Source organism: Taeniopygia guttata, chromosome Z (assembly GCF_048771995.1).
Source record: "Taeniopygia guttata chromosome Z, bTaeGut7.mat, whole genome shotgun sequence".
Taxonomy (NCBI): domain Eukaryota; kingdom Metazoa; phylum Chordata; class Aves; order Passeriformes; family Estrildidae; genus Taeniopygia; species Taeniopygia guttata.
The window spans coordinates 60236927-60262060 of NC_133063.1; the positions used below are offsets into that span (position 1 = coordinate 60236927).

Genomic DNA, 25134 nt, shown 5'->3' on the forward strand with positions numbered 1-25134 from the left:
AGATGAGACTAGTACATGGAATCTCCAATGACATGTACTGCCATGTAAGACAGATGAAGGTCTACACAAAGAACTAGAAAATATTACATTGCAGAAAAAGAAAACTGAATCTGTTTGCTCTGCTTGCAGTAATCATGCAAAATCAAGAGAAGTTTATTTTCCATATTTTTCCATCCTAGATCTATAATCTTTTAGACCTTTCTGCATTATTAGCAACCCCTTTTAGTGAAATTTTAAAAAAATGTGCCAGAACAGCCATCTCATTCCAAAAAATGTGCATCATAAGCAGTGAAGTCATGTAGTATTTTAAAAATTGATGTATTTGGTTTTTAAGACTAAACTATGGCTTTACTGGACAAATTAAAACCATGAAGTTCTGCTAAAGGAAGCAGCAAATAATTCTGAGTTACATTTAGGAAGATATTTATCTACCTGTAACTGACTGGCTATACACCAAAAAAAGAATTCACTAACATATGTGACCACAAATATGAATGTACATGGACCCTTCAGTCTGTGTAAGTAGGATTCATCATCTCAGTCTACAGCCTGTGTTGTGTCTACTACTAAGATCATGCAGTTTTCCTACTGGCACCAGCAAAATACCTTTTGCTGCACCTTTTGTGCTTTACACACACACCAGCCAATTGGGTCAGCTGCATCTGAAGTGCAGCTAAGGGCACCCTCTGATATTTCAGTTCCTTAAACTTCTTCTTCCATAAGAATTTTGTAGCTAAGACAGAAGAATTGGTCTTGGTTCATATCTTGTCCAGAGCAGGCTCAGTAGAGACCTTATTACCTTAGGTTCTTCGCTGTTACCTTTTTAAAGTCCTGCCATGTTTGGAAGCAGTAATACCACAAGCCACTCATATTTCATTCCCTGTTTAAGAAGGTGCTTTAGTATCACTCTAGGATGTCCCATTCATCCAGAATCCAGTGTTACAGTACCAAGGTTAATTGAGGAGCTAAAGGCCAAGATTAAGTTCCACCTGATCTCTGGGAGGATTTAGTTTCCGATGTTGCTTTCCCAGATGTACATGGAAGCTGACACAGTCAACCACTGGACCTCTGCCTGCAGTTCTTCTCTTCCTAAAGAAATGCTGACCTCCATCAGCCTAAATGAGTCTGATTCCCATCTACACTCATTTACTGGCAGAGCAGTTAAACGGGCCATAGCACTAAAAAAAAATTCTGGCTCATTGACCTTTTTTTGTAATTTATGAAACACACTACAAACACATCAACATATTAGATACCAATGATGCATTCTATGCAGCCTAGTTCCTCATCCCCTTCAAAATTACCCCTCACTTAGCAAGGCTGCTATTTCAGTCTAGAACATCAAGATATCTCTTTGACTAGGTAACAGACACTGAATTCTGAAGCTGCCACAGTAGCTGAAGGTTTGTTTTTTTTAATTTGCCTCCTCACATTGAGGCAAACAAATTTGTGATCAAGTTATTGAACTGTAAGAACACATCTCAATTAAAGCATTTCCATATTGATTGCTCACAGTCCTGATTGTGAATGCATTTTTAGGGTTGGAATGGAGGAGAAAGGTTATCAGCAGTCACCCACAATGGAATGTAGCTGGAAAAAGACAGAGCACCTAACCATCTAACTGTGAAGTACCTAATTAAAATTTACATGATCTTGAAACTTAGGAGAGCTGAAAGAGGCACTAGAAAACCCTTAGAAGCTCGATGTTGTGTTCTTAAAAAGCAAATAACAAAAGACAGGAGTTAATTTGGTGTGCACAAAGTATAGGAACTCAATGGCAAGGATCACTGCTCCTAGTCCAGCTGGTTTCCCTAACAGGGCACATGAACATCCTTTTACTATCAGTGGTGGTCAGTGTCTAGCTTTACACTTCATCCAGTCAAAGAACCTGCTTGTAGAAGCATAGGTTTTACTGAATAAAAACATTGTCCTGACTGCTGGGAGCAAATTAAAGTTTGTGAAAATTACCATGGCCTCAAAACCTAATCACTTAAATGCTAGGCGACCGTAATTAATACTGAATGTCTGCTGTAGCATGAACACTTTTCAGAGAACATGGATGGGTAATGGCCAATTGCATAAAGACTACAAACACAAGGAAACCCTCTTCCTTTAGCACCAGGAGAGTACACACTCTCAGCTCAGAGATGCCATAGGCAACACCAGCAGGCTGGCAGAAAAAGACAGTCTCATTCTTCCCCCAGGATTTTCAACTTCTCACTATTCAAATTTGACACACTTGGGCCTGAGCTGTGCAACTGGACAGGCATTTCCAGTCCCTACAGGAACTTGCAGGCTCTGACCTGAGGAACTGTCTGAACACACCTACTGGATTCCCAGAGGATCAGTTGTCTTTTCCACTGGATTCCCAGAGGAAGACCACGCCCATCTACACCACCACTGGATCTTCAGAGGAAAGCTCCACCCTTCTACAAGATCACAGCTTCAACAGAACCACATCTATCACTCCAAGAGGGCTGCAGCCACCATCAGAACTGCTACCAACACCCTGACAAACAGGGTGTCACGTTGTATTCTGACTCTGTCTGTGATTTCTTTTCTGGTTTTTTTTTTTTTTTTTTTTTTTTTTTTGCACTATTGCATTTGTATTTTTAAATTTCCTGGTAAAGAATTGTTATTCCTATTCCCATATCTTTGCCTGAGAGCTCCTTACTTTAAAAGTTGTAATAATTTGGAGGGAGGGGGTTTAAATTTTCCATTTCAAGGAAGGCTCCTGTCTTCCTTAACAGACACCTGTCTTTTCAAACCAAGACAAACATCTATCACCCTGCCTCTGATATGAGCCAAAAGCATCTGCCTGAGGGATTGTGTTAGCACAGAGCAAGCGCATACCAGAACACCTTTGCCACACCACATCACAAAGATTGCATGTGCCAGAGGTGATATATTTGTGCTTAATATCTGTATCGCTGAAACTCACAGCTGCTGGGCAGGAATAGGCCCTGTGCCATCCACCTGACTCACAACCTGCACTCGTAAGGCACCTGGGCTTTACTAAGCCACTGGCAGGTTGCATGATTTCTTGTGATTGCAGCAGAATAATCTGCATTAATGTTTGCTTGGAGCACCCTGGGAGAGGCCACTGCAAAAGCAGATGCAATGCACAAGCTTCAGTCACCATGAGAAGCTGCTACAAAACCTGCCTAGCTGGCAAACCAGCATTCAAAATACAGAATGAGTAATTTAGCAGGGGAGGCTCTCCCCTGTTATGCAAAATGACTGACAGCTGTGAGAGCTTACAGGCCTCCAAGGCCATGGGCAGAAATATTTCGCTTGTGGTAGCCACACAGACAAAATTTGACCTTCTAATTCAAATATTTTAATTTGACCTTCAAACTATTAGAGAGACATTCAACAAATGCACAACTGTGTCACAGCTAGCTGAAGACAGAAAACGTGGACAGCTCATGGCATATCCCAACATGCCACAGGAGAAGAACAGATAACAGTGCAGCTTCAGAAGCTGTCTGGCAGAGCACTCCAAGGGTCCAATAAAAATAAGGGATATCAACAGGTTCTGGTTCAGACTTTTGTGCAACAAGGAATGTTATTATAAGTTACATTTCTGTTGCTGCCTGTTGCTGCAAGCCACAGATGTAACTTTCTGAAAGGGCACAAACCTGTCTTGGAAGACCTTTGGTAACAAAAATTTCAGCTCCTATGCCTGAGAGTTCCTGCATGAAATAAAGGGTTCTGGTAACTTACTGCTTTTTAAGGAATGCTTTTCTCCAAGTTTGAATTACTCACATCTACTGACCAGAACTAAAGTTAAAATTTCTCCTGCTTTAAAGGCCATATGTTGCATGTCTCCATGTTGGGGATGGCTCTGTCAAATGCAGAGGTAAATCTGTGATCACACTCCTCACAAGGGTTACAAATGGACTCCCTCCAGCTGCAGATGCTTCTACATATGCCCTACAGAAGAGTTGGGGCAGTACAGAAATTGTGCCACAACTGTAGGCTGTCCCCTTCTTTCTTACGGAAATGATGCCTTTAAAATCCAAAATAGCTATGAGGGAAAAGGCCTGAGTTCTCAGACATGCCAGTTCTGTAGTACCACACCATCACTGCTCAGAGCAGGCAAGAAGCAAAGGGGCTAATAGAGGGAGGAGGACCACAGTCATGACAAAGTGCCAAGAAGTGAAACTTCATGACGAAGAGATTCATAGAACAGTTTGGGCCAGAAGAGGCTTTAAATATCACTTGGTTTCAACCTTTTTGCCATGGGCAACCTTCCACTGTCTCACACTGCTTAAAGCCCCATCCAACATAGCATTAAACACTTCCAGAGATGAATCATGCACTACTTCTCTGGGCAACTTGTTCCACTGCCTCACCACCTTCAAAGTAAAAAATATCTTCCTAATATCTAAACAAAACCTACATCTTTCAGTTAGTTCACATATTTTGTCATCTGTCAGGAAAAGGTGAAGGACCTTTTATAAATACTTATTGTATGTTTACATTACTCCACCTTGTGAACCAGGGTATTCAGCCATCCTGGACAGTTAAAGGAACAATGCATTAGCCTCTGATACCATGACTAAAACTAATGTAGGCTAAATAATAGTTACTAGATAGTTTGCCCATTTTACTTCAATATAAAGGATCCTGTTACATCACTGCTTTCTGACTTATTTTTTAAGAAGCTTCAAAAAATCAAACAGAATAAATGAGAAATATTTTCAATCCTACCCTATTTTTTTTTTTTTAAATTTCAAACATAGATCTCATTTTCCTAAATCTGGTCATTTCCATGCTAGAAGTGCCATCAAGTCTTCCTGGTTTCTGCTATTGGCAAAGCAAACAGCACTAAATGGGAAAAAACATGGCAGAGTACAAACCAGAGAGAATTACAGACTCTTCTTTAACAAGGCAATTCTGACTTTTGTGTAGAATACAAAAGGGGTTTCAGGACAAAATGGGCTTCAAGGGCAGCACAAAAAGTTCTTTCATTAGGATGACCATTTCTATGCCACCCGTGATCCATATATGGAGGAAAAAAATAATTGTATATAACACACTATTCTGGTCCTTACACTGGATTATCTTCCAGCCTGAGGACTGAATGTAAACCCAACATTTAAAGTACAAAAATGTGAAGGGCTGGAACACTGGCCACTGTGAAGCAGAGAGGAATACTCATATTGCCCCAGTGAGGAAACATTGGGAGGGACAGTATCTCCAGAAAAACAGCAATTGAGAAGAGCTGTGAATCACTTGGAAAAGATGTGTTTAGCTACCCTCAAAGAGAACACTTTGGGGGTTTCACTGGCTGCACTGAATTAATAGCTAAAGTGCAATGTTGATCCTAGGTCATAGACATTCTGGAAGATGCTAAATATGCATCAGGATGTGTGTGTGTGAAAAAGAGATATAAAAAGGACTTTTCATTCAAATTTTAAAATCTTATTTGAACTTTTTCCCAGTACTGAAGTAAAACCTAAAGTCTTTTACTAGACATTCAAGAAGCTTGACTGCCTTTTGTCTTGAGTTTTCTTAATTCTTCTAAATTTTTGTATTTATTCGTTTCTTCCTAAGATGCAACAGCACTGCTGCATTAAGGGCTTTACAGCACTTCTTGATTTTCTGAAAGAAGAAACACCATAAACATCACCAGCTCACCCTGCTTTGTGCTGAGGGTGGGACTAGACACTTGAAGAGTGCCTGTTAGCCTCAGCTGTTCTGTGGAAAGACAGTTCAAGCTAGCCCAGCCTTCAGGAGAAGCTTCTGCTGCCAGTCACTTCCACATCAGCCTTTTTCCTGGAGATCATACAGTGGGCCTTATTTCTACTAAGAATACCTTCTATTTATCTACTGTTCATGTTCCAAGATAGAGCGTTTAAGAACTGCTTGTTTCTTAGCATTAAGTTTTGTGGCATTGTGCCTTGACACTTCTCCAAAGGGAGATCAAATCCAAGCACATATGCACTTTATAGTAAATGGTTCTTAAACCATTGGAGAACTGGGACAACTCAAAGATGATAGATAGATAGATAGATAGATAGATAGATAGATAGATAGATAGATAGATAGATAGATAGATAGATAATAGGCCAGCTTTGCTGTTCTTTAGTAACTTTCCTTCTTTCTGATTCACTGATTTCTATTTCATCTGATGAAACTCTGATTCTTTACTCTGATCACAGGTAAATTTACCATTTCATGATCTACTTTCTCTCCACTTTCCATTCCTCTCATTCAAATTTCCTCCTATATCCCACCACATTTCTTTCTAAAGTTTTCCATGGGCTAAATTACTATTTGCCCTCACAAGTAACACATTCCCAAAATAACATGACCTGCATATGGGCAAGAAGTTCATATGCAAACAGGTGAGAATTCACCTTTGTGCCTAAAAAACCAAAGGAGAAACTGTAAAATAAAGACCTGTGAAGCAAATGTGGATGTATATTGAACATGAGGGAGGGATTCTGCAGATTAAACTTCTAGGACTGTCTTATTCTTTCACTACCTTGAACTAGGAACTTTGCTATTTCTGTGTGCTTCAGCTCATACCAAGATAACATCATTAGCAAGCATCATTTTCAGCTCTCCTCCTTTCTACAGTATCCATACTTTCCATTAGATCTCTTTTTATTTCATTTCTAGGCTGTCCTCTACTCAGCATCTCCCCAGTTCTCCATTTCACTTCATACACACCACATACATGCATATTCCTTCATCCCATCACCTGCTTGTATACCCTTTTAGCGGGAAGGGGAATGAGATATAACAGGTACTTGTTTACACTTGCTTTCCTGATTTTTCACTTGTAATGGCCATGAGAGCTCAGATAATTTTCCTTTGTTCATAATATCTGTGCTAATAATACCACCATAGAATCATGTAAAGCTCTAAACAAGCTAGTAACTCCTTTTCTCCCTCATTCATTACAACTGAGTTTACATTTACAATCAAAGAGTCAAATACACCACTGAATCATTCAAAACTCCCCAGTTCAGACCTGAGCTGTCTTCATAAATCTTGTGTTAAATATGAAGCATCATCTACTTGCTAGTTCCTATAACAGAAACATCTAAACAGTGCACTTTTTTTTTTTTTTTTTTTTTTACTGAAACACAGGAGAATGGTGACTATTTTAAGATCTTTGTAAAATAGTTTACACAAAATTACCTTCATGGATCAATTAATACAAACTCTCATTCTTTGACATACTTATAGCAATTTTCATCTTCAAAGTAAGGTACTTAGAAGCATTAACAACTCTATCTTCCAAATGTTCATGTGGTAAAACAATATTACAGCCCCCATTAGGAAGTGATGCACCTAAGACAGACAATTTATATGATTGGTCCATGACTACAGGGACTGGAATGTCAGTGTCAAACAATAAAAGAAGCTCATTGCTTCAGATGAGCAATATCACCATTGCCTTTACATTGTCTACTCACTAAAAATACTGCAGATTTGAGCACATTTATTTTTCTCTGCATCTGATCTTACAATGCTGACTCACATGAATTGATCCCTCTTTTATATTCTGCTCATTGACTAAGTAATGGAACATTCTAAAGATACTAAAGGATTGACACCCACAGAACTGGCATTTGGGTAGGTACAACACAGCACAAAATCACTTCTACAGGTAAAAGTGGAAACTCAAAAAGTTCAGTATTTCATTTACTTGCTGAAAGTCAAGCAGAAGATGTCTTCCCAGGTATAAACTTGATCTTTTCAATGATTTGTCTGAAAGGGCAAAATTGTAGCCATTACTGCTACAAGATTAGTGCATACCAATTTGAATACCAATTGGTCATATTTGTAAAACTGCAGATCCTTGCTGAATATGCAAAGCTTTCATTTTTGTAATTGTTTTAGAATTAAAAGTCAAAGAAGTATTTCTATTGTAACTGAATTTAACTTTTCTCCTACTCCATAAGCAATAACCCAATTGCTCAAGCAAGACATGTGATGCATGAGTTAATAATAAATATAAAAACTCTCCCTTTTCTCAGATCAATACTTCATACTACTCAGAGTCATCTAAACACTCCAAAATCCTAATTTTTCAATCACCACTGTGAGTGAAGCAGAGGGGTTTTTTTAAGTCCCTTGCAATCAGCCCTCTCCAACAACAAGGTGAAGTAATGGAAAATGTATTAAAACAGAAAAACCAATGACCATTTGCTGTATGTTTACAGACAAGTAAGACACTAAAGATCTTTCCTGACAGCCCTTAAGTAACACATTCCAACACAGTCAAAGGAGTATGCAAAACTCTCAGACAGAATGGTAAGGCATTCTACTTTCACCTGAATTGTCTTTGTCATGTAAATAGGTTTGTTTCGGTAAATAAGAGTTTAAGTCAGTCATTATGTTATGTCATTGTGTCAGAAGGACAATTCTGCTTTGTAAGGAGACTCTTAACCATGCTTTTGTACAGTGTTTCTTACCCAAATTGAAATATGGTAAGACAACTGAGGAATATGCTGCAACTGAAATAAATTCCAGCTGCCTTCCTCTGTACTGTCTTTTCGAACAAAGCTCAAAAATTACAAGAGGTTACAAGCAAATAAAATATTGTGAACTGTGACACACTGAGAAGTATTCCTGAACTATCAGTGTGCTTCTGTTGGAATAAGCAATACTTTTATTTAGAAAGTTTTCAAGGGTGGTCACAGCCCAACAGATATGTTACATGAATCACTTGAGAGAAAGAGCTATCAAGAAGCAGGAGAAAATATGTGTTTGGATTCTTGCAGGAAAAATACATGGATTTGTTCCTAATTTTTAATCTGCTTGATGAAAGAGAACAACACTCTCATTGACAGTCCAAATTTTAAACTTACACTCAAAAAAGTTGACAAGCAGCTAGAAAGAATTTTAAGGAAAGCTATATTTTGGTGTGTTTGTCCTAAAAGAGACACTGTTTTCTTTCCCAGATCAACCACACAATCTCAGTACCTGATCACAGAAAGGTAAATTTCTGTACCTTGATTGGCATAGACTTGCAAGTCTTTGAACGAGGTGAAGAATTCATAGTCAGGACATACGTTTTGATAGAGGAGGTAGTTCAGAGAGTACTTGAGGAAGGAGAAGCAGCTTTCAAAGCATGACATGGAAGCCCACAGACATGAGAAGATAGCTGGCATTGCCTAAATACAGTGTGAATTTCAGACTCTTTTTTCCCTTATCTTTGCATGCAGCTCAAGGCACTGACGGAAACTTCATATGAACATATGAAGAAAAATCTCATCCTACATGGAACAAGTAGGAACATGTTTCCCTCTACTTCTGTCAGTTTCTATCTGTTGACTTAGAAGACACTGGTTTGAGTGAGACTAGCTTCTCCTTCCTTTCTGACTTAGATAAAACCTACACAAACTCCATTAATTTCTATCAGTAAAGCTGCCGTGATAATACTCTTGTCCATGACTATCCACCTCCAGATTCCCCAGAAAGCAGGGAGTACTAGGAATTGTCATGTCACTGGAATAGGAACAGTTGATAAAATCAAAAATGTTTTCATCCTTTTAACTGAATCATGCTATTTTGAAGTTTATCCACTAATTTATCTTCCATCTGTTTTCTTCATACTTCCCTTCGTGCTTAGTGGCATGATTAACATCTGCAAATTGTGTATTGGGCTGGTTATGCTGCAAACCATTTGGTTACTTCCATCACAATTCAACAGGCAAAGTAGAATAAAACTGGATTAGAATTGCTCTTCCACAAATCCTCTCAGGGAGTTCACAAATACTCCTCAGTCCTCTCTACTCCAGTTCCTTTCTTAGTTTTCAGTTTCATAAGCTTGTTAGATGGAATCAGAAATAAACACAAAACTGTAAGAGCTGTCTTGGCAGCCTCCAGTGAATTCCCACCATAAGCATTTTCACATCCCACAGCAAGCAAGCAAGAAAGCAAGCCAAGGTGTTTCGTAAGAGCAACCCACAAGTCTTAACAAACACATTTAGGAAATTAAATGAAGCTTTCACCATTTTGATGAGTTTATGCTACAGCATCTTGCAAGAGTCTAAAAACCTCACCTCCAGATCCAAGCAACAAAAAGCAGCTTTTCATACAAAGCTGTTGTCACTAGGTCCTGTATAATAAGGTTTTTTAAATTTACACAAGCAGCAAAATAGAGAATTATATTTCACCAATTATTCTGATGAATTTTGCTATGGAAGTATGAAGTCTAGCACAACATGAGAGTTTTTGGTACTAACCCTTTTTTAAGACTCCTCTATCACAGACCACAGATCTGTTCTGTACTAATACTGTTCCCAAAGTCAATCATTAGAAACTGCTACCTCCTCTAGCTCTAAATGACAGAATAAAAAGAATTAAGGCAAGAAATAAAACAACTGCTTCATGCAGTACAGTCCAACTTCAATCAGAATATAGAACATCCTAAACAAAATGTTTCCAAGTGCTTTGTTTGTCCTCCTCACTTCTAAAGACACTCTATTACTACAATTTGGAAAGGTAACTGAGTAAAATGAACATACCCCAAGTTATTCTCTTACCTTAGATATACCAAATGAATAGAGAAAAATAAGAAAATAGGTATAATTTATTTTCATACAACTCCTCAACAGACTTTATGACATATTGATCAGTACTGTCAAAGAACTGGAAGTTCCCAGTGGTGCTCTCTCACACGTAGACCTGATGCTGTTCTGCTCCATACAGTACTGGAAAGAAGACCTCAAGGTGATCTCTGTGGCAGTCTCAGTACATGCAGTGCTTCCAAGTATGGGCAGCTTTGACACAGCCATAGCTCAAACCTGCCTGGTCCACATGTCCTTCTGGGGGTAAACTGTCAGTCCCGCACTCCAACTGTGCTCGAGCTCTTTAAGTACAGAAGAACTCAGCAAAGACGTAAGTCAAAGAAGAAGGCAGATGATGCCCATGTAAAAGATGTGATAAACTGACATTTAAAAGTAGGAGGCATAAAACAATGTCTACAGAAGCTGCAGATGCCTGCTCTGAACCCAAATGAGATGAAAATGTCATCCTTACATAAAGATATTTCCTACGGGACACACAGTTACTTTAGCCTATATACACTTCTTTTTTTTTGATTTTGAATGGAATGTTTTTCCAAACACATGGTTACATGAAAAACAGCATTAGTGACAGTTTGACTGCTGCAATTACTGAATGGTTACTTTGTTTTTTCCAAATTGCTTTCTGAAGAAGGGTGCATAGACCTTTAATGACAGGGTGTCTGAGTGACCATGTTATGTTCTCAGAATGTAACAGAAAAAAGAAGCATAGCTTTTTGTGCATTTCTGCGTGATGTAACTCAGGAAGTTACTTCTTATGAATACAAAAATCATCATTAATTTTGGAGAGGATTTTTAAATCTCGTTTTATAAATATTTTCCATGGAAAACTGGATATTTAGCTCCTTCCCATTTCCTTACTGAGACTGCATATTAAACTACCACTATAGCATATTCTTTGTATACTCTTTGTAAACTACCACTATAGCATACTCTGTTTGGATTAATTTTGCTGTGACTGAATTAAATCACAAATGCCTCTGAGTTCTCAGGTAGCTGACTTGACCCTTTTATTCACAAATTCCAAGATACACATTTAAATGTATTGATCAAAAAATGACCAAAAAACCCCTTCTCATCACGCTCACCTTATTTTCTTCATGTTCAAATATATCAAGTTACTTATTTCATATATCAATTCTCAATACTTACTCAGATTCATACTTCTTGCGTATGTCAATTCTCATATACTTACACTGCAGGCTTTTCAGAGCAGGCAATATTTTCTTATTACCCAGGTATATATCTATTTATATCTAATCTCAAGTCTTTAAATATTGTTTTAATATAAACTCAGTAATACTGATAATGATAAAGGAAGAATTTCTGGAACTTTGGACTATGGATAGAGCCAGGTGGTGAATCTGAGGTGTGAATGCATGCTTTGGAGAAGTTTGAGGTCCACTTAAGGGACAGATGACAGTCACTTCTTTCTCATGGAAGACTCAAGAGTTATTTGTAATTCACAGTGACATTTCACCATTGAAAATAAAATAAACAATATGTATGAAGTCTTTCTGTAATTTCATATAGTCATTTCCATGAAATCATATTCTCATTAAAATATGACCTACATGAACAATTTTGCAACAAAGAACTACTCAGGTCAAAGTTATTGATTAGGCAAGAGCACTATTTTTGTGAGAAGAGCTGTATTTGAAGATACCGTAAAACAAGTAGCTTCCTGGAAGGTAACTTAACACTACAACACAAAATAGAACTTGGTGCATTCCCCCTCAGGGTAGGGTTTATTTCCTAGTTTCTTTAATAATGTTGTGTTAAAACATTTAATGCAAAAACCTAACAAATATTCAGCTTTAAAGAGCTAACATCAAACAATTTTCATAATTTCTCTCAATCAGCTTCCACCTGATTAAGCTTCCACCTACTTCAGCTCTCTAAATGCAGTTCAGAAAGCCTCCAACAGAAAATTTAGGCTGAACTGTTCAGTCACAGATTAGCCTTCTGCCAAAACTCTGCAGCTCAAACCCGCTGACTTCATGTTGCTATTCAGGATATTTCACAATGACTATTCTTTTCTAATGCTACCCCAAACAGTAGAGACATATTGTAAGGAAGTGAGAGACAAGATTACCATCCCAGCAGTTGATCTGCACCAACTACGTTTCTGTTCTGCTCAAATCACATTTGTTCCAGGAAATCTACTCTTAAATAGAATACAGGAACACAAAATATAGAGTAGATATCTCTGAAAGGAGCAATTACCAAGAGCATGTAAGCATTACCAAAATATACATCTAAGTGGTACTGTGTCATAAGCACAATTTAGAAGAAGGACGTGAGATTAACAAGAGTTTACCAAAAGATTACTTACCATGTTCTCCACAGACCCTTATCTATATATCTTAAGAAAAAATGCTCATCTCCTTTAGCACACAGCAAAGCATCTTCTAGGTCTCTCAGCAAGACAGCAAGTTGGTTTTTTTAAATTTCTTTTCAAAATTTCTCTCTTTTTCTTTTTAAATACAATTTCACTCACATCATCAGACACAGACTAATGATACTAGTAAAAGAATATAGTAACGGAGTTGTTGCAGGTTACACATACCTCCATTGTGTTACACATACCTCCATCTGGCTGTAAAATAAATAAATGAATAAATGAAGGGCTGAGATTTCCCCCTTCCACAGGGAGATGGGTATTTGCAACTGTCTCCAGATGCTGATGCTCCCCAAGAACCACATGAAAATGCATCTCTCAGAAAGCACTACTATAACAGGATCCACTGCAAATGCACCTTCTGCTCCTGTCGTTGGTTCCCCATCACCTTAATGGAACAGTGTAGTACTGTCTAAACTACCTCTTACATACAGCATTGATTCTCATCAATCAAACTTGGGTTTAAACTTGAGAATAAATTCCATTTCCTATCTTTTTCCTACCTACACTGAGTTGAGAAATATTTTACTCCAGGAATTGTCTCAGGGGGCTTTGCTGCAGCAGGCAAAGAAATGGTATTTATCCTAAGAAGAAAACAGAAGTAGAAGTGTTTGATCCAAAATCCTACACTGTCTATCTACATCTACCTCTGCCATTACTTGCCTGATGAATAATCAAAATAAAAAATGTGGTGTCATTTAATGTAGCTGTTCTGGATGTTCCTGGTTCAGCAGACTACAGTCTCAGCTTATACAACCCCCAACAATTCTGGAAGGTGTAAAACCAACCCTGCTTACCTTTCATCCCAAACTTAGAGTGTCTTCCAAACTTCAGAATAATGAGGGTTATTACTAAGCCCGTGCACACCAGTGCTGCAATTCCCACCACAACGTACACCTAAAAAAAAAAAGAGAACACAAACAGACCTGTTTGTTTTGGTTTTGTGTCTTCAAAGACATCCACCATACATTCATATTAATCCAGTTATGAAAAGAGATTAATTTCAACTGAGATCAAAGAGTAAAAAAAACAGACACTTGTTGAGGTTTCTTCTATTCTGCAGAGAACACAGATTCAGACATGAGAACTTTTTTAACATCCTGCACATTCAAGGCAGGTGGGAGGGAGTGTACATCACCTTTTCCCTTCCAGCAGAGTGGCATGTTACAAGAAAACACATAAGAGCAGCACATAGGAAAAAAGAATTTACTGTGTGGATGTTTGAATGCTTGTATAAATTATCTGGAGTGGCTCTGAAGGCTCCACCACTGGAAATACCAAAACTAGAGAGGACATAACCATAAAGAAGCATACTGGCCCTGCTTTAGTCGGGGAGCTTGGACCAGAGGACTTACACAGGTCCCAGCTTTACCACCTTGCATTGAACCTGGCAGTTCAATGACTCTGTTATCAGATGAGAAAAGACTGTCTTGCATCCTCCCATTCTTTAGCACATTGTCCTAATGACAGTCTGCTCTCTGGCTCATGAATGCACACTCTCCTCTGCTTGCTGCTTTACAGAGTCACTGATGGAGGGAGACTGCAATGTCAACCAGGCTGGTAACCCACAATCAGTTTCCAACATTTCAGCTCAGGACAGCATGAGAGGCAGGGCAACAAATTAGGAAGCCCATCAGCTCAGCCACTCATACTAAAATCTATCACAAGCCATTTAGTCAAAAACTTACATTAAATAATGTCTTAAAACATACAGTTAGATTTTGAAAATTCATTGCAGCATATCACCTCTCTAACATGGAGTTGACTCCAGGATGGGTACTTAACCAACAATCTTCAAATTACCTTGGAGGTCTTTGTTTTGTAAATGAAGATTTGCTCTCCTTGACTAAAAATTAGATGCAAATTCTTAGGCTAAAAAATTGACAGTTTCATTTTTAAGAAAAGCAAGACACTAAAGTGCAGTTTTACTTGAACTGAAAAGCGACTCACTCATTCAAAAAAAATGGGGGAAGAACAAGAGTGGGGAGCACTGATTTTATTTTTCATCTTTTTTTTTTTCCTCAGTTTTAATCACAACACAGTAATAGCTATAGTTTTCTGATAGGCCAGAGTCTTATAATAGTGTTTGCAATTTTATAAGCTGCATAGCCAAAAAGTCCACAAAGATCACAGATCAGGAAACAATGCATATACTTACAGTGATGCTATCTTCATTCTCTTTGTTGGAAACATCCGTTGAAGTGATTTGATTACTGTTATTTGTGGCATCTCCAAGATCATTAGGTGTGGTCTCATACTCTTAAGAAATAAAAAAAGGTTGCTTTTATAACTTCATAACCTTGATGGGGAAATGGTTTTCTATATTATTGCTGCTCTGTAAGATGGTAAGACCACTATCAGCTCTTTGCTTAAAGACCAACTCATAATTGCTAAAGAAGTCAAAATGATTTGGGAGGAATCACTGTGGCATGTAATTGAACAAATGTGCTGAGACTGATAAACATGAAAAAAAAAGCAATCCACATCATAATGTCTATCCCTACTGGAAATACTAGAGTTAAATAAGAGCTCCATCCATAGAGCTATTTTTATGTGCTTCTGACTTCCCATTAAAAATGAAAGACTGCCCTCTACACTGAACTTCACCAGCCTTGCATTGAGTCAAATATAGGACAGTCTTAGAAAATAGCTTGAGCACTTTTGTTTTGCTGAGAACTTGGCAGATGGGTTTCAAGCTATCTTGCTAATATAAAATATGACATACATGTTTTCATTTGTTTAATAAATAATTTTTAAAACTATGTTATATGCACAGAGGTTACAGTTTAACATTGCTATCATACTGATAAACCTTTAAAAATTAAAGTGCCTGAGATGGTATGAAGAAATTTGATTGATTTATCAAAATAATTACACTGACATGGCTACAGGGACAAAACCAGAACTATTCCATATAAAGAATGATCATGGTTCAATTATTTATAAGAACTTCAAAATAAAACATAGAGTCCATGATCTTCTGAAAAAAATTATTCAAACGAGAGAAAAAAAATTAAATGCTACATATATGAAGTTAATAAACATGCATTAAAATAAAATTTTAAAATGCATTTATTTTATTATTACATCTGGGAACACACATAACACTTCAATTTCATGACTGTAATGTATGCAAATGAAAGAAACAAAGGGCAATAACTGCACCTACTATAAAATACACCTCCAGCAACATAATTTAAGTTTGCAATTAAGTAGGTATTTCTTTACAAGTTTTGATTAAAATCAGTGCCATAAGTCTACAGATGAAATCTTAAATGTGAATTTGAAAAACATCTTGCTAACTACAGCAGCATGAGCATTTCTGAGCATGGAGCTCCCGCTGAGCAAGAACAGGGAGGACTTGCACCTAAGCACTTTTCTCCTTTAGCTCCCAAGGCCAATTTGGAGAGCTGAGCTGGCAATGTTAGTAAGAACTTGCACTGGGCTTTTGATCTTCAGGCATGCAAGGACACATTTGCTTTCTGCAAAGCAGTTGCAGACTGCAGGGTTTTTTTTGGTTTTGGGGTTTTTTTTGGTTTTTTTTTTTTTTGTTTGTTTGTTTGTTTTGTTTTTTTTTTTTTTGCTACAGGAAGCTGTCAGCTACCTCTGGCACCACTGTTACAGTCAGCACAGTCAGAATGTCTAAACAACTCACATAGTCTATTTTGGCTCTAAACTAGGCATGCTAAAGGACAGGACTCTTTCAAGACAAAATACATATTAAATGCACAGAGCTTTCAAGAAAAAAAGTTAATTTCCTGATCTTTTATCATTTGAATTCTCCAACTTTGCACTGCATCTTTGTGTGTGTAGCTTACCATGCAGCAAGGTTAGAGCAGCAGCAACAGGAGAATGAACAGCATTCCTTGAGAATAGGTGCCTGAATAGCTCACCTACACGAGTAGCCTGGACTTTCAGTCAAAGTTCTGTGCTGACCATCTGTTACTGTGAGTCCTTTGCTAGAGAAGAGGTGGAGACTTCTAACTCATTTTCTGCAGGCAAAGCCTGTTTTGTAACAAGTACTTCAGCCTAAAAACTTGGGCTTCCTCTACAATTAGCTGGGAAAATTTTCACAAAGATGGTTTTGGCCAACCATCTATTTATTATCATTTTATAAGACTAACATATAAAGCAAATATTTAGAGCCTTTGCTGCTCTGGCTTTGTGAAACAATCTTTGAAGTAGGAAATTTTTTGCTCCCAATTTCACTTCTAAATAACAGCTGATGTTATTTGTAGTTCTGTTTATGCTCAAGACTGCTCTAAACTACTGGAAATCACACCCTGGAGGGCTAAAGAGAACCACGGGTCTGGTCCGTGAATCTTCTGGGTGCCCTTCTATGTGGAAATAGGCAAGAGCTAAGGTAGGCTACATTGGTATACTGGTGGTATGCTGACATTGCTTGTTGTCTAACTGTGAATCATTTGCATTGGAGGTATTGCCAAATCTTCAAAACCCCTTGAAATGGGTGAATCAGGCAAGGAAAGCACACGTAACAGCTATCCAGCACAAGCCAGACGATTTGAGTTGAACAAATTCCTGTTCATTTTACTATGAAATACTGACATAGACACTGAAAACTCCTACAGACAGCATAACGCCTTTTGACTCATGCTACATAAGGCTCATATTGCTTTAGGGCCAGGTTCTCTGGTGCTCTGTACCTCATGCAGCCACCAGTGACTAATAACAGCTGCAGTGATTTGCAGCTGATGCTGGCCAGTATTTTACAGCCATCTCACGAAGAAGGTGCGTGGTGGCTGGGATAGCCATAACAACACAGTCACATGTGCAGAATGACCGAGGGGTCATTCTGGGGTTTGGCAGATATGGGGCAGGTTGTCTCTCTCATGTTCACAACTATATTAGAGGAGGCATCATGGCATGAAGTAAGAACTCAGAGCCAAAGGAGCTGCCTTTGCACTCAATGTCCTGCTCAGACCCATGTGAGTCAGTTTATTTCTTTCAGTTAATTTCCAGACCATGTCAGGATAGCATTCTCTCTTTGTCTTTTCCAAAAGGTGCCACAAAGGTGAGCTAGAGGCACAAATGACTGCTCCACGCTCGCAGCAAGCAGTGCCCCATGCAGGCAGGACTCCCCTCGGCAAAATCATGCAGCCTGATGTCACCTCATCAGATCTGATTTCTCTTGTGTGTTCAAAATACTTAAAAAAAAATTTGGAAGTTGCCTCACATCACAAGGACAGCAATTTCTAACAGCAGAAAGAACTGCCAGAAATAAAGAGTAAGGCTGCCTTCACCAGGACTAGGTCTTGCAGGTTGCAACCCGCTAGCAAAACTCAAAGCACACACACCTCAGCAGAAATCCACCCAAGTCAGTCAAAGCACAGCATTCACATGGCTAAAGCCATACACAGGCATCAGGACCTTGATAAAAAGCTCAGAATCAAAATCTTCAAGCATACAGCTTGTATAACACAACACATGAAGAAACTGCGCAAACCATCACCACTTTCTCATCCCCATCCCTCCCTTCCCCTTCTCCTCACAAAAAAATTTGGAAAGAGAGGGAGGGGAAGCTTTCCTTTGGAATTTCTAAGCATTTGAAGTCAAATTGATGCTTCAATTGCACATTTGCTAAAGTTTAATGACATGGAATGGAATCAAAGCAATAACGTTTAGATCAGCTTTAGGTAACCTGAGTCATGGGCTATTTCATCCAAATAAAAAGTACTTCAAACAGAATCCAGCTTTGTGTTAGATGAACTTTTCTACTCACCAGCAGAAATATTTTTGAAAACCAGACAGTTGCTTTTCATTCTTCAGCTTCTATTTCAGTGCACACTGGCTTTCACTTGGTACATTTTGCCTAACTAAAAAACTAATGTGAACACTGTGCCATCAAAATCTCCTGGCACACACTCAGCTACCACTGAATTGATGGTCTGCTTATGCAAGAGAGATTAAGGGAAGGTACAAATGAGCGGACAGAGCAAAATAAATTGCCTACAGGAAAACTTACTTGTGCCAACTTCATTTCTAAGTGGGATTTAGGGGTACATTTTTGGAGGCAAAACAAGTATGGAATCATCCCTGAAAAAATAAATTTAGTTGTATAAAGAGAAATCACAAACTTTCTTTCCTCCAAGAAATGCCTCCAAAAGTTTCACAAAATCTCATGTCTGTGAACTACATCATACAGCTGTCATCTTACAGGATCAACTGCATCCATTTGTAGCAGTGGATTTATGCTTCTCCTAATGTGACTCAAAAGCATCATAATAAGTAAAACATCATATTTTCATCATATATATTAAATATAAGGCAGGAGAACCAAAACCACAAAGTACCTTCTAGAGCTGTATTATTCTATGTGACATTCAAATTTAAGTGAGCCTAACATTTGAACTTTTAATGTTTCGGTTCCTTCATTTCTAATATTAAAAGAAAAGAAAATCAAATATATACCATAAACGTCTGGATCCAGAATTGGGCCATTACCTGTACATGAAAAGGAGAAAAAAAAAAGAAAGAAAGAAAGAAAGAAAGAAAGAAAGAAAGAAAGAAAGAAAAAAAGAAAAGCTTTGTAAATAAATTGCAAATGCTGGAAGAATAAAATTTTTTTTATGAGTAGTTTTAAGAGTTGACTTTATTTGCCATAGAGATCATAAGTATCTACATAAATGCAAATCAACATCAATAACTGCACTTTATTAATTACATTTACAACCATCTTACTAACCATCCAAATGTTAATATTTTGCTTCATGTCATGTGTGCAGATCCCACTAACTCTGACAGGGGCAAGCATTATTTCACATCTGGGCAAAATCCTGCTACCCACTATTTACATATATATATAATGAGTGCAACAATAACTATTCCTGTTGAAAAAGCAAAGGTAAAATTTTCCCTGAATTCAAGTGGAAGCAGATTTCACAGAGTTTTAACAATCACTGATTTTTACATGATAAAAAATTATGTTACTATCATTGTGTGAGCGAACCATTTTAAGCTGTGAGCTGGGAAGTTAAAGACTACAGGTAGAAATGGCCTAAGCAGCACCATTTTATACACTCTGTAAAAGCATGCTTCCAAGAAGCCAGCTGCATAGCTGATACACAGGCAGAACCCTTATTGAAAGAGTCAGATGTCTCAGAAACCAGACTTTACACTAGCAAATGGATACCTGTCTAGTCTACACTTCTCTAAATTTTACTAGCTCCTGTTTGCAGTTTTTTCTTATTACTTACGGAATGTATGTAAGGTTTAGCACATAAGTGAGTAAAAAATGCACAGAACAACCACATAAATCAGTGAGCTGTTATTCATGTTTTGCAAGACACCTGTGCTGCATTTGAACATATGCATCCATTCGGATCTATAATGTACCTCTAGCATAGTTTATGTAGTAGGCTAATAGTAATCTCTTCCATATTTTTTCTCTCTATTTTAGCAGGCTTAGAAATAAAATTAACAAATAATTAAAATCTCTAAAGTTTAATGCAACTTCAATAAACACAATTCAGTTTATACAGCTATACATTAAATTCATAGCAGTAGCGTCACATGGGCATAATGCCACAGTGAAGTAAGAGCAAAACATCATTGTCAACAGCACAAGAACCTGCTGAAAATACTAGTTGCAACCTGTTTGTAGAATGGAAGCAGAAAATTAGGTTTATTTTTAAATGCATTTGAAGATATTCCAGTATCTAGGGATATATGTCAATAGATCCCATAATTGACATCTGTCATGTCAATTGGCAGAAATAAATAACCAGTGAAGAAAGCCTGACTATCTGTCCTCAAGTAATATGGCCAGAGATTTTTATCCACAAAAGTGAATGGATTCAGTTTTCCAAGTGTAGAACATCCAGCTGCAGAAAAACAGTATTTCTAACTTACCTTCTGTAATCTGAAGTGGAACAAAAACCCCAAACAACAAAAAATCTCCTAGTCCTTTATTTATAAATGGAGTTAGATGTCAACATTTTTGTTTCTATTCACAGGAATTGCGATAAACTAAGAAGGTTAATATAACCCTTAACTCCTCCCAGACATATAAAATAAGAAGGCATCAATTCCATTCAAATATATTTTATATAACTAAACACTTCAAATAAAGCTACAAAAATCAAGATGGTGGACAACCCCCAAATTTCAGTTTAGTATTGCTTTTTCTATTTAGCACATAGAAACAAACCAACTTAATCATCAGTTGAAGTTATTTTAACACTAAACTTCACCACAGTCCTTTTGCACATTTACACACAATTATTTTCAAGGCCAAGTACAGAATGACACCTTTGTTTTGGCTCCCATTAGAAGAGGTTGTTGAGTAAATGAGCTATCAAAAGCCTTGTCCTATTCACTCATCTTTACAAACTATGTCAACTACACGTGGATTGTTTGCTTCTTTCTTTATAAATTTGGCAATTCCAAAATAAAGCAGCAGCAAGAGAATCAATCCAAAAACATACTTCTGTAAAAAACATGTTATGCTGCACAAGCAATATGATACTTCTAAGGCATATTTAGCATATTCTTTTACTTTGACAAGATATAGGTGACTTGGACTCATTCAGCTGAATTTTAATGTAGGGAGTTAGTAGATGAATAAACTTAATTAAAAATACCTATTAATGGTAAAAATGTCTCCCACATTCACTAGCCATTTTGGAACATGTTCTATGAGAACAGCCTCCAGAATAAACCATTTCTTGCTTACTGTTCACAGCAGCTAGTCTCAAATAATCAAGTCACTCTCAGCAAGAATTGGAAACCAAGAATTTTTCATACTAAAGATAGTTAAAAATACAACCAGTAAAATATAAAATTAATTCTTTCAGGTCTTCACATTTAAAATAAATTCTTAATTTACATCTTCAACTTGGGTATCATTAGCACAATCAAAATCTCACTACGGTACATGGTTTCCTCTCTTTCATGCCTGCAACCTCAGACCAGTGAAAAACAGTCCTTCAAGAAGCATGCTGAAAGTTAGGATCATCTTAGTACAAATGACATTTTCGTCATGTTTGATCCAACTCTGAAAGTGGACTATTACACTATTGATGTAGAACATGCCTCAGACATACACATTTACTTTGGGTAAACATGTGGATTACAGGTGAGGAGATCTTTAAATTTTCTTTTTATTTTTTTTCCTTTTTATCTTCAGAGCATTTGCTAAAGTGATGCAATAACCAGAGAATCAGTTTAAAGCTCAGTGATTGTACCCCACCCCATGAAATATCAGGACTGGTATTTAATTCAGTCATGAAGACATGAAAATGAACAAAATGCCAGGGTGTGGGCCTTAATCTTTATGCTTCAGTGTACAGTATGTGGGCCAAAGGAAGCAACTATGCAGTAATGACAGCACTGAAAAAGCCTTTTAAAGATTTGAAAAAGCCTGACAGTGCTTTAAATAGTAATAGTATAGAACAAAAATTGTAATATGATGCATTTGCTTTTATGCGAGCTTTAGTGGAGGAGACAACAATGTTGTGATGTTTTCTGAAGTTCAGTTCCATGATTCTTGCAGGACAAAACTAAAAACAGAATTGAGGAGGCTAAGTAGCTACGCCATTTCCCGTGTTGTTAATTTTTAAGACTGGTTTGGTGCCATCTACGATGCATGAACTAATTTCTAATGCAGTTACATTCTGTCTATACATAGTTCCATTTCTTCTATCCTCTTCTTGTGAAGCTTAACCCCATCACAGACCTTGGGAAATTCTTAAAGAACACAGCACAGTTTATATTGGTAGAGTTACATTCTATATGAATATAAAAGGGATGGAACAAATAAATCATACATTCTTTCTAAATTAGAGGATAGCTACAGTTCTATTTACTGTGGACAGAAGCATAATGGAAAAACAGGAAGGACAGGGAAAGGATTTGGATCAAAGACCAAAAGAAAATTATATGATCACCTAATGTATTAGAGGTAGCTGATACTCTGTTAGAAAATGAAGCCGGGTTCATATTAAATAATCAGGTTTTCAGAGAACTTCCACTGTACACAGAACATCCATGAGGTGAACTGTTTTGCTGAACAATTTAAATGCAGTATTAGGGGATACCAGTAGCTGAAACCATGACATGTTTCTGTAATGAGTCACTTTAAGGCAGAACTTCAGAGAAAAAAGAGAAGATGAGCAATGAGCACAGCAGGAGTAAATAAAACCCAGTTTTATTAGCTTTTCGTCTTCTACTAAGGATGGGAAAGCAAAAATCTCTCTTCCAATTTCAGCAAACTGAGCTGAAAGAATTAAAAATGAAATATTTACCATATTTTTATGGTCTGTGGCCTGAGGTGTAGGAAGAGAATTTAAATAGTCACCACTTTTTATTTTCCATCAGATAACATTACAGAGCACTGCTGTTTTAAAAAAGAATGAAGGCAACTATTTATATCACATGGTCAAAAGCCAAAGATACATACAGTCTCATATTTTGAGGTATGACTATGCAATTATCTGCATAAGATTACACTTTTATTTCTACTCCAAAAGTGCAAGGTCCACTCAGAGTTTTCTTCCACATGCTACAACATGCTTGCATGTACAGTGATTGTTATTACAGCCACTTCATGTATGGCTTTGAAGATATGGAAAAACATCAAACCACAGTGAACATCAATCACTTAGAGTAGTCCCTGCAATTCAGTGAACTAGTCCGCCTTGAGCCTGCTCACATAGTATTTAGAAAGGGTGAGGAAGAATCTTTAGAGCAACTGAAGTTGCAACCATTTGAACACTGATACTCCCAGCAAGGTAGGTGTCTGGCCACCACCAAGACAAATGGCAATTGGACACCAAAAATACCTGTTAAGGTCTGAGACCTTATCCATCCTCCTTCTGGGTTACTTGTTTTTTCTCCAGTTCCCTCTGGTGTCCCCAAAACAACATATTATCATGAATTCACTTATCTGCACTATCAATTTTGCAGCAAGGCACTAGATGCCACACAAGCATCATCCACATCCTTGATCACACTACCTAGTTCCATTCATATACAGTACAGCAAGTTATAGAGGGGCTGAATTGCCAATCAGCACTTTTCAGGATAAGAAACAGCAACCTTCCATTAGCTTTGGCTGGCAAGGAGAATGGTTACTCAAAGGGAAGATTTACTGGCATTAATTCCCTTCAGAAGCAATAAACAAAAAGAAAATGCTTAAGAAAAGCATTATTTTCCAAGTAATATTCAAGACATTAATTCAGAGAAAAAAGTTCTATAAAAACCTTCCTCCAAAATAACTAATCTGGCCATAAGCACTATTTCACCACTTTCATCAATTTGCAATTGCTAGCACTAAAAAAAAAACTACACTCACCATCTCCAGGCACTGACATGAAATGAGCATCAACCCGTTTTTCATCCTCTCCATAATCGTTCTTTGCCAGTAAGGTATAAGCACCATTATTCAGGTGTGTAGGATTGTCCAGCTGAAGGCAGCCATGGTATTCACTTTGATTGATAACATGTATTTTAGTACAGATGTATTCAGATTCATTCAGTACAGCTCCTTCGTAGAACCACTGCAATGTGGGCTTAGGGTTCCCTTTCACAGTGAATGGAATACACCAGTGGTGGTCTGGAGTCGGAGACTCAATAAATGTGATATTTGGTGCAACTATATTGGAAAAAAGAGCAAAGAGCATCAGAATATTCTGAATGTGTCCTTCCTCCCTTCCCTCCCTCCCTCCCAAGTTCTCATGGAAGTACTTTTCATTCACCAGTACAAAAGTATGTTACTAGATGGAAAGGTACCTATTTGAAGGATACTCACACAGGAACATACCTGCACTTTCTAGAGTATTATGCTGAACTGAACTGAAGCCACTCGTTAGAAAGAAATAAAACAAACTAGTTTCAAAGACTGAAAGTATGTTAAATCACTTAAAATGTGTAAGGTGTGGGAACTTCATTTACTGGATCGTTTAGAAGGAGGAGAGAGACATTTTAGCTTTGCTCAAAAGACAGTGCACAGGAGTGCTGAAAGAAGACAGTATTATTGAAAATATATAAAATTGGCCAAAAGCAAGTACTACTGGAAAGATGCTCAGCTAAGAATCCATATTTATAGATTACTTTCTTAACAGAATTAAAGACAAAACAGATTACTTAATTCTCTAGATTATCCTGTCAGGGAAAAATAATTCTTTACTATACATATTCTCATCCTTGTTCAAAACTGCT

General features: G+C 37.5%; 1 protein-coding gene across 6 annotated transcripts in view; it reads right to left on the reverse strand.

Moving 5' to 3' along the window:
- NTRK2 (neurotrophic receptor tyrosine kinase 2) overlaps nt 1-25134 on the reverse strand; it is a 193473-nt gene that overhangs the window by 122555 nt on the left and 45784 nt on the right. For all 6 annotated transcript variants that reach the window (XM_030257432.4, XM_030257433.4, XM_030257434.4 and 3 more), the window contains 4 exons: nt 24269-24568; nt 19387-19419; nt 15116-15216; nt 13755-13854 (listed from right to left, as the gene is read on the reverse strand). In XM_030257432.4, the coding sequence (XP_030113292.1) occupies nt 13755-13854; nt 15116-15216; nt 19387-19419; nt 24269-24568 (534 nt within the window). The remainder of the gene's footprint in view (nt 1-13754; nt 13855-15115; nt 15217-19386; nt 19420-24268; nt 24569-25134) is intronic.